At 33.5% G+C, this 10,719-nt stretch overlaps 2 protein-coding genes and 1 long non-coding RNA gene across 5 annotated transcripts in view; 2 read left to right on the forward strand and 1 right to left on the reverse strand.

The window, feature by feature from the left end:
- Positions 1 to 7,252, forward strand: part of Ttd14 (TRPL translocation defect 14) — a 31,586-nt gene extending 24,334 nt beyond the window's left edge. For both annotated transcript variants that reach the window (XM_090105894.1, XM_090105895.1), the window contains 3 exons: positions 4,310 to 4,857; positions 5,062 to 5,252; positions 5,821 to 7,252. In XM_090105894.1, the coding sequence (XP_089962020.1) occupies positions 4,310 to 4,857; positions 5,062 to 5,252; positions 5,821 to 6,125 (1,044 nt within the window). In that variant the 3' untranslated portion in view covers positions 6,126 to 7,252. The remainder of the gene's footprint in view (positions 1 to 4,309; positions 4,858 to 5,061; positions 5,253 to 5,820) is intronic.
- LOC149905683 (uncharacterized) lies at positions 199 to 1,774 on the forward strand. Its single transcript, XR_016457091.1, has 3 exons — positions 199 to 770; positions 897 to 958; positions 1,033 to 1,774. It is a non-coding gene; the product is annotated as an uncharacterized LOC149905683 (long non-coding RNA).
- Positions 7,253 to 8,305: 1,053 nt separating the features above from the next.
- Positions 8,306 to 10,085, reverse strand: LOC149905684 (uncharacterized). Of its 2 annotated transcripts, XM_090105661.1 has the most exons (5): positions 10,061 to 10,085; positions 9,876 to 10,024; positions 9,508 to 9,661; positions 8,947 to 9,096; positions 8,306 to 8,530 (listed from the first exon to the last, which is right to left on the reverse strand). In XM_090105661.1, the coding sequence occupies exons 2-5, from the start codon at positions 9,950 to 9,952 to the stop codon at positions 8,315 to 8,317; spliced, it is 597 nt and encodes a 198-aa protein (XP_089961787.1). In that variant the 5' UTR covers positions 9,953 to 10,024; positions 10,061 to 10,085; the 3' UTR covers positions 8,306 to 8,314. The 2 variants fall into 2 exon arrangements, with proteins under 2 accessions (XP_089961787.1, XP_089961786.1); XM_090105660.1 differs by lacking the exon at positions 10,061 to 10,085 and having other exon boundaries at positions 9,876 to 10,033.
- Between the last annotated feature and the right edge of the window lie 634 nt (positions 10,086 to 10,719).

Here is a 10,719-nt window from a genome sequence, read left to right on the forward strand (position 1 = left end):
GAAATTGTGCTTGTTTTTAATGTGATGAGGTCGGATACATTTGAATTAACGTTTTGGGAATTTAGACAATTAAATATGTTGAATCTGGTCAAAAAGTAGTAAATAAATGACAGAAGTAAAAGGGGTTAGGTAGAAGATGAGGTATTGAGGCGAAGAGATTTTTGATGGTTTGATGTTTGTTTTTCTTTCACCTTAAGGTGATGAATTAATTTTTCTAACATTTACGGCCCTTTTCAAACCTTCCTAATTTTTATATTATTAAAGTTGTCGTGATGAAAATTCTTGACAAGAAAGTTCAATAGTAACACAATACGTCTACCGTTTTAGAAACATGATTCCATGATATTTTCTCGATAGAAAAAAAATACAAAGTTATCATTGTTATTTTTTTTTAATCTCTGGCATCTTCAAAATAACAAACGTAAAGTTACGACTTTTTGGATATTAACTATAAAATATACAACCTATACGTCTACCGTGTTAGAATTTTGAAATATGCGATGGTTTTGAAATAAACAAGAAATACTTGAAATTAGCGCGCGACCAGCCAATATAGCGAGAGCCGCCCTGTACCTTCCTACCCCGATCGCTGCACGAGTCATTCCCGCTACGGCTGTCACACGGGGAACTTGTGTCGCTCGCGCAATCGTAAAAAAGGGTGACAGCACGATAAGACAAAATGAGACAAATGGGGACAATAAAGAAAATAAGAAGAAGAAACATAAAGGTTGGAGGAAAAAGAATGCTTACAATTGGAACAAATTAATGAAGTAAGTTGGTTTTATTTTAAATTTGATGATAATTGTATTATAGACGATGTTTGATATGTACCCCTGTTTTAAGTACATAACGAATGTGTAAGATTTTTTCATTTATAGCATAAATAATCTTTTCAGAAATTCGGAATCCAGAAGGAAAATAAACCCACTGATTGTTCACAATGTGAATCCACTCCTTCGTAAGTACCTTTATTCAGTCAAAAATGTATGTTATCAAAGCTCTACTGGTTTTATCGCATGATTCCATTTTTAGCAAAAAGCAACAAAGTGCAAAGAAATAAAAAATCATGGTGAACTTAGTGGAAGTATGGCGGACATAATATGGAACAGGAGCTCATTGGAGTAGTATTATATTTAAAAAAAATACGAAATAAGTTCAAGAATTACATTTCTTAGAAGGTGGTAGATAAGTATGTTGTATAAAGAATTTGATGTTGATATTTATTTCATTTATACTTACTACACCTGTGCGGGAAATTGCTTAGTAATAAAACAGGTTTATATTCATATTTACATAGTAATGTGAGTTTTCATTTCGAAAAATTTTGTGTAAGTATATTAAATTGAGTTCCTGGGTGATCTGGAAACACAATTGGGCCCGGAAGATGGCGCTGCAGTCACTCCTCCTAATGACATGAACCGATTTGGATGAATATTTGTGTGCACATTTCATTTTTGTGTGATGATTGGTTGATTCGCTTTCACATTAGCTAATATTATGTATTTTTGTTGTTAGAAAGTAAACTTAATTTAATGTTTATAATACATTATTATTGGTATAAATAAGCCAGTGTTCGTCTCACATTGCTGTACCTGCCTACCTACCCTACCAGGGCCTGACTTTGTTCTGGCTATTTTATTTTGATTATTTGTAATGAATAATTACAATTATAATAGAGTGCAAAAAATAAATACATGCGTCAATATATTTTGTGTTTTTTTTAAACAATTTTTTTATTTAAAAAAATTCCGACCGCGGCTTTGCCCGCATGGAATTAGATTATATCGTGAATCCTGTCTTATCCCACAGAAGTGTTCAGTTCGGATAAAAAGTATCCTTTGTGTAAATCCAGGCAATTAGCTATATTTTATCAAAATTGGTAATGTAGTCTTGACGTGATTAAGTAACAACTAACAAAAAAATATACAAATTAACATCCAAAGTTTCGCATCAGTTTTACTGTATTAGTGATATCTTCCACTCTTGACTTTGACTGAGAAGAATTAGGGTTTATAACTTCTTTCAGAAATATTACCTTTCATTTCTGGGCATGACGTAATATCTACGTCAGCATCAAATTCTATCTAAATCCATTCAGTAGTTCGCGTTATTGAGTACCATTTCATTTTTTCAGAGTAACAATATTTTTTGTTATTTTAAAGATTATTTATAACCTGTATTATTTTGTAATAAAGTAAACATTACGAAATAATAATAATTATTAATAATGTCTAAGTAGTTGTTAAAAAGAAGATTATTTGTTTATAAGCAAGAAAATAAAACCAATAAATCAACAATTAAATATATGTAGGTATAAGAATATTATAATTGTATGACGACTCCATACATGTTTGTCCCGAGTCGGCCAGCGGCAGCGCGGCGAGTTTGCAAGAATGACTTCGCGCATACCCGCGTTCGCGATAGCGAGCTATTAGACTCCGCCCGCCAAGCAGTAGATTTTTTTTTGTGTATCGTCTTAAGAATGATCGATACTAGACGAATTTTGGGCACAGAGATAGTATATAACAACACGAGGGTTTTGAATTGGAAACCACTCGAGTAGCTAACTTAACAAATATAAATATAATCAACTAGCAAACTGGGCGAACTCCGTTTCGCCACCAGAGCCACCTTTTCTTTGCTATAAACCTCACGGAGCCCGAGACCTTTCCAACGAATGCAAAACCGTGGAAATCGGTTCGTGCGTTCTGGAGTTACCTATAGCGTCAGGAAGGAAAACCAGACTTATTTTTATATAGTAGATATACCTTTATATTATTTAACCTTTCTAACTAAAGTCATAATGTGGTAGTTAATCAATATGTAGATTAACATTTAGATAGTAATCCATCACAAAGTTTGATCGATTACCAAGATATTACTTTATTACTTTGCCATCGCTGTCATAAAATGTACACGAGCTAATAACTAAATTGCTGTCCAGTTTATAGCTATTTACTGAATACAAATGGAAATTTTCTTCTAATTTAACTAGAGTGCTTTCTAATTGTTATCAATGAAATTAAAAAATAGTATTAAACTTTGTTGCTCTCAAAATTACTAATATATCAAACTTTAGTTCAGTTTATGGAAATGGGAATATCGTTTTTCCCTTTTCGATACGTGGAGTATCGTGTAGTTTCCGCTATTCCGCATACTTACATAATACGTAAACAGTACTCGATTGTTCGATGCGTTTTTGAGAAATTCACGTTGATTATTATTCATTGTCATAAAATCAATATGGCATATGTTCGCTCGATTGTAAGATTTATAGCTATAAATATTGCATGTACCGTAAAATGATGTGTAAATAATATAGTACAATAAGTTACGCAACAGGCCCAGCCTTGGCATTATTCGCTTTATGTATATAGTCAGTTTATACGAGTACGACAGCTTCCCATTAGCAGATTGGCTTAGTATATTCTAGTACTCGATGTAGTATCTATATTGGATATACTACACATACATATTATATCATGTATGCATGTGATTTGCAATGTGACTTGAATGGATGGGAATTCCCGATAGCTCTAATTTCTAAATATATTATTGACATGAATTAAGTATTTGATGTATGAAGATGGTTGCTTCTTACTTTGTAGTGACGTTGTATGGCCAACAATGAAATCGTTTGTCTATCTAATTTAATGCATGGTTACATCTTCTTAATGACTCGACGACTGAAGACGACATAAAGATAATATAACATTGTAGGTAATTGTGGTTGATAAGAATATAAACGTGTTTTAAAATTTTAAAATTATTTTCATACTAAAAATTCAAATTCGTTGTTTAATGCCGTAGAAAATTATTTACTTGATAATTATTTATTTCGATGTAAAGACAAATCGCGGCTGTTATTACATAACTTAAATCCAATTACGACCTTTAACCTTGTAAGATGATACGCAGACAAAGTACTTTGTAAAAAGTACACTTTCAGGATATTCAAACGACTTTGAATTTTTGTCGTCGATTTGGCACTGTGCCATCTCAATCGAAATTTATGCCTTATCAATGTCACGTGAAGTTGTCGATGATTGATGTATTGAAAACATTGTTAGCGTGTTTTACTGTTTTATTTTTACTTTTCCGCAAATCTTACTAAATAAGGAAATTTCTACAAATGAAATGCTATGATTATTATTGTTTTATTTTTGGGCAAAATCCACTAGTTACCTAAATACATTTGACTGATATTTGATAAGGTTGCAGTCTCTGGACAACCTGGAATGACATATAATGCTAATATTGTAACACAAGCTCAAATTGTATGAAATTAAGATTTATGATTTCTTTCCAGGACCATGCGTGTCGTTCTGAAGGTGTAGAGCTCGCGAGAGAGCTAGATTACAATGCGGCAGCCGCTTGGGTGGGACATCCATACTTCGATGTCATCGACAATTCGACAGATTTCGACAAAAAGATGAATCGCCTGATCGCCTGTGTCTGTCAAAAGATCGGCATCGATACCGGCGACCGGCTCAACGTCAACGCGAAGAAACGCAAGTTCCTCGTCAAGACGCCCCTCCCGACCGACGCGGAGTTCCCACCGTTCCAAGACTTCGACGTGGAACACAACTACTTGCAGAGCGACGTCCGCAAAGCGCAAGTCAGGTTACGGAAGCGTGGACAGAAGGGTCACTGGTCTTATATTCACACGATGAGGAAGTTCCACCCCACCAATGGCCAGTCCGTAGAAGTCAGGACACAATTGACGCACAGAGATTACCTGAACATGCTCCCGCAAAAGGACGACGCGCATTTCACGATATTCAAAAAGCGACGCTGCTTCATCTACAACAATCAGTACTACCAGTTGGATATATACAGACAGCCGACGCATCCAAGGTGATATTGCGTTCAATGTTACATATATCCCGTATTTATGTATATATTTATAGCAATAAATTGAGCAAATCTTATTATTTATTATTTACCTATACCTATTATATTATGTATCTGGCAGTTATATAAGGTAAATTATTAGGGTGTGTAAAATATATTGGTACCAATTGAATTGGGCGATTTATTAATTTTGTTGTAATATTTCAGATGTCGTGGTATGGTTTTGCTTGAGACCTATAGTGCGGCGTACGACCAAGACGCGCTATTGGCATCGTTGCCCAAGTTTCTGTTGATCGAGAAAGAAGTGACCGGTGACCCAGCTTATTCCATGTATAATTTATCATTAAAAGAAGATTGGAAAACCTCAAAAAGGTACTACGCCGGGTCTGGCGTCTACGGTGAGTCCAGCCCAAATTATGCAATACATTTTAATTCTATCAGAAACATGTTAATCACCTATGATATTGTCAATATTCATATGATCAGACGTCTTTATTCTTGCATGCATTCAGAGTCAGCAAAAAAGGTTCTTTGATAAGACTTAGTTTTGATAATTTTTAATGTTTACATAATTTTATAATGTGTACAAGTTGCATGTTCCTCGAACTGGCGTAATTGTGTTAGATCTTCTAGCCCCTATTAGCATTGGTGTCAGTATTGCTAGAATTATAATTTTTTCATCTGGATTTCTTTAGTGTGTTTCTGTGTTGTGTTAGTCACCGGATTGTGCACAGTAGTGAGTGTTACCGCTAGCGTCGTCTTGCTGTAGTAAGCCTAAGTAATGCACTTTGACTAAATTATATATTTTTATGTAAATATATTATTCCCTATACTCTGTATTTCTTCAACAAATGTTATTCCGAACAACTTTACTCCATAACTTTCAATCTTTTATTTAATACTGACCCAGTTACGCCGGTTGATAAAAAATGAGTGTTGTTTACTAATTGACGATATTTTTATTAGGACAACCTAAATGCCTAAATGGACATAAAGCTGAGAAAATTAACGGGCACGCCGATAAAATGCAAAACGGTGATATCAAAGTTAATGGGCACATTAAAATTAACGGTTGCGACGAGAAGCTGAACGGACACACGGGACACAAACTAAATGGACACACCAAAATGAACGGACACTGTAAGATGAATGGTCACACACCCTTAAGTAATGGATTACCCAATGGCGTACATGACACGGATATAGATCACCTCAAAAGCAATGGATTGCACCCATCACCAAAGATGAAAAAAGTTGCTATTAAAACATAGACTAAAATATTTATACTTAGCCATAAGAACTTTTTGTAATATTCCACTTTGTAATGTTTCAATATACACAAAATTAAACGCAAAGTAATATATGATGTACTTAAAATGATATTGTAATAGAATATGCATGGCTCTATTATATCGTAACTGTTAATGCCAAATGAAATAACTATTTTTATATTTCTTCATTAGAATATTTTTTCATATGAATAATAAAATAATGAAATTGACTATCATTCAATGTACAATGTTTAAAAATTCTTTTTTGTGCCTTTTGAAGTATTTATAATTGTCGCTAGCAGATAGCCATAACTGCTTGATATTGTGATCCTCTTGAAGATGAGCATAGAGATCAGCAAATATGGATGTCTGGATTTACGACTTAGAAATATTACATGTTCAGTCTCTATATTTGACACTCGCAAATCTACGTAGTATGTACTTAATTGCAATATTAAAATTAAGCTCGCGTCACAGTATATCGGTGTAAGTAGATGATTGTGTAGCGACTTTGGTTTTAGCTACGAATAAATAATATTTTGTTGTAAATTTGATTAGACAACATATAGGATGTAAAATTTTAATATCTCGATGTTGTGTCGTCATTCTATAGTTTGATCTTAGTTAAAGATATAATTTATTTAGTCTGATAATGTTAAGCCCACAAAATCATATGTGAAACAGCAATGAGGTTGTGTATGGAATCGTTTTAAATCAGTTGTTTTGTTATTAAAGTTTCTCACTAGTATTTAAAGGGTTAGCGAGATTGCGTCATCTGTGACCAAATAATGGCGAATATATAAATAGCATTAAGGCTATCAAATGTTTTGGCGAAACGCCACAAGAACATTGTAAATGGCTGTGCTATAACTAATGTACGAAACGGAAAGAGCTATCACTGCTTACTTAGGTAATTATTGTGAAACACATGCTGACTTATTCACTGGCCGTGTCTTTGAAATGTATTATTTAATGTTTTAATGAGTAATTTTACATCTATGATTTAGAGATAATTTTATTTTTAGGGGCCAGTGAATTGAGTTTTAAGTGCTTTATGCATAAAGAATGTTTTATCTAAAAAGTGCATGTACTTTCTGCGTTTCCTAAATAAAGACAGTTTGAAAGGATTTATGTATTTTATTTCTCTACTATTCAATGTGATTTCAATTAGACTAAAATCCTTCTCTTTGCCACTATTTATTTATTCATACATATAGCAAGTACAGAAAAATTCATCCTAAAAATAAAATTAATTGGAGGAGTTAAATTTGCTGTATTTGTTTTGTATATTTTAATACAATATTCATTTACTCACAACTATATTGACTCCTTTAAAGGCTATGCCTGCTAAATTATCATAACATAACATAACATGTGTCACAATGTTTGTCCTCAATGGACTCCTGAACCACTTAACCGATTATAATAAAATTCGAACACCATGTGCAGTTCGATCCAACTTGAGAGATAGGATAGTTAAAACATTAGCGAAGCCGGGGCGGACCGCTAGCACACCCCGGACACTCCATACAAAATGATCGTTTTGACAGTCACACTGTAGAGACTGCAAATGTGTGTGTTAACGCTTTATGGTTGGCACATTTGTGACTAGCGTAAAAAAAAAATTCGCGTTTTTCTGATGAAATACACAATATCTAAACAGTAAACAGCACAATATCTAACCATTTTCTACGAAAAACGATAATCACAAATCCAAAATAATAAAATTACTTTAAGTCAATTTGATTAATGTTGTCAATCTTCGTTGCGTATCGTCCTTGCAGAAAAATATGGCCCATTTTATGTCTGATCGCGCGGGGGTGAGGTAATTTTAATTTTGGCGGGAGGCGGAGAGTGTCCGTTCTGTAGCGTTTAGCTACTATTATGTATTCTGTGCCGCTAGTGTGAATATAAGAACAAGACATTTACAACATTAAAAATGTTTTGGGAAATATAAGATGGTTCCTACTAATCATTTGTGTATTGTATCATACATTGACCAGGGATAGGGTAAAATGTAGATACACTTAGTAATGAGATTCAAAAGATGAATTATTACAATAATAATTGGTTGAGTAGTTAATTCACTATATTATATCTCTTTTTATTTAGTGAAGTTGATGCACTACCTTGATTAAATGAAAATAGTGAAGTGTCACAGAAAACACATGTGATTACTGTTTATATATTTATTTGGATAAAGCATCCTTTAACTTCTGTTGTTTGTACATTTTGATAACTTTCTGGCTAGGTACGAGCCCTGAGCTCAGGCCTGGTCTTTTCTTCTTCTTCTTTGAGTTTCCCTCCCATAAGCTGTCATCTGTTGGGTTGATAGTTTCATCTACTGGTGGGGGGACGGCACATGACATTGTTCCTGCACCTTCACATACCACTGTCTTTAATTTCTAAAACAATTAATTATTTATTTGCATATTTTACAAATAGCTTCACTTAGTACATACTATGAATAATCTATAATATAAAAAAGAATCGCAAAATGTGTTGGTAAGCGCATAACTCGAGAACGGCTGAACCGATTTCGATAATTCTTTTTTTATTATATTCCTTGAAGTACGAGGATGGTTTTTATGTAGAGAAAACGTAAATATGTACCACGGGCGAAGCCGGGGCGGACCGCTAGTATAAAATATATTTTAATCGTTGTTCAAATTATATAAATTAAAAATTAAAAATAATTAATACACTTCATGATAGTATTAATATGGACACTTTCAATAATTATATTTTACTTATTCCATGCTTTTAGATTCATTGTATTACAATTTACAGAGTATAATATCATAAGTTTATGCTTTCATACCTGTTTTTCTGCATCTAACTCCTCAGCTGTCTTCTGTATATCAGAGTCATGTGCGTATTTGCAATTATGTCCAAATCTACACCTTCCTTTTCTAAAATTCCAACAAATTTTCTTCCCGTTGATCATCTGGGTATTCCCTTTACCTGGAACCTTAACAGTCATGGCCTATGTACTTGACGATTGTATGTAAAATTGGATATTATCCTATGCCAACACAACTAGTTTAAATAAAACAATATGTATAATAAGTAATTTTTAAGTTAAAATTAATATACCAATATCTTTTAAACCTGCTACTTTAATCCATCAGGCCCCGGCATCACAGACACAATAGAAAATCTATTGTGTCGCGGCCCGATCGGGCCGCTCGGGGCTCAATGGGTTAAAGTAAAAATATATGAAGAATATGATTAATTTAAGGTGGATATGAATTACCATAGTACACATACTTGTTGTTACTATATTTGTTAAGATCTTAGAAAAGGATCAGACTTGTTATTCAAAACTTGGTATTAAATTATAAAACACAGATTTATTTAAGAAAGGACAGTCAACATATACCATTTTAACATGTTTCTCTAATATAGCTGCTTTTGCAAGCTCTGCTTCTACAAATGGGTTGGAGAAAACTGATGTTTGCAGGCTACTCTCGCCAAGTGCTGGTTTTGGTAGCTTAGGTTTTTCAATATCTTTCGTTTCCTCTTCTTTTATTATCCTAAAATAAAGCGTCAATGTAAAGAGCAACCTATAATAATAATTCATTATCTACCTACTACGAAATTGGTTAAGGTCATAAGAAAAGCTAAAAAGTATGCATATATTCAATGAGCCTGTATTTTAACTTAACATAAGTGCATATGTTCTTATTATATCCAAACAATAAATATATAATCGGTTGACTAACAAGGAAGCAAGAAGAAACCACTTACAACTTTTCATCTTCTTCTCCACTATCATCGGTATCAGATTCGTTCGAAGACGAACCATAATCCAATAAAGCATTCATGTCTAATTTATTTTGCGATTATAAAAAGGTCAAGAGGAAAGTGAATAATTTATAATCAAGAAATACATTTATAAATAATAACAAGACTATAATATAATATACTCTATGAACAAGACGCTCTTGACTATAGCCATCAACGATCATGACAGATCATGTCATCATGATCAAGCGAAGCGTCAAACGTCAAACAGTCGTCAAACTCAAACATCAAATTGCGCATAGATAATAAATTTAGTGAATGCAAATTCATGTACATGTCGGTAAATCGATTTTTGATTGAATCGAATCTTAATAAGTAGTCCATTAATTCACTGATCGCTAAAAAGTAGTATAATTAAGGCCGCGTTTCCATCTGCAAGTAAACCCGCGGAAATCTTGCATGAGTTCCTTGTAATATCGTTTGTATGTCCTGCAATTTATTTATGCAATAAATGTCCTGCGAGAAGCTCGCGGATCATACTATCGCAACTTATCGCGGAGGTATTTACACACGAGATCTTACGAGTGCCGGGATAGGAATTACTTCCTATCCCGGCACATCATACGGTCAAAATTTTCTATTCTATTCTGTGAAATAATGCCGTCAAGATGCGCACGTGTAGCAGCTATATTAACAATTTAAGTGTCGAAAATGAAAAAAAGATCAATTTGGGTTCGAGACTGGATTTCTAGGAGACGTGAAGTTGCGAGAATGCTTAACATAATTTACTACGCGAAATACAACTGGAAGATGGTCAATTAAAACAAATATATAAAAAAAGAAATCA

Source organism: Colias eurytheme, chromosome 9, assembly GCF_061535395.1.
Source record: "Colias eurytheme isolate Ceu_HAF_F1 chromosome 9, ilColEury1 Martin Lab GWU primary, whole genome shotgun sequence".
Classification (NCBI taxonomy): Eukaryota; Metazoa; Arthropoda; class Insecta; order Lepidoptera; family Pieridae; genus Colias; species Colias eurytheme.

Bases quoted from the DNA above. Each gene is read 5' to 3' on its own strand.
- LOC149905684 (XM_090105661.1), bottom strand. From the start codon at position 9,952: ATGAATGCTTTATTGGATTATGGTTCGTCTTCGAACGAATCTGATACC. The intron at 9,097-9,507 runs GTATATGTTGAC...ATGACTGTTAAG, and splicing joins TAGAGAAACATGTTAAAATG to GTTCCAGGTAAAGGGAATAC. The intron at 8,531-8,946 runs GTATGAAAGCAT...TAATTGTTTTAG, and splicing joins AGTTAGATGCAGAAAAACAG to AAATTAAAGACAGTGGTATG.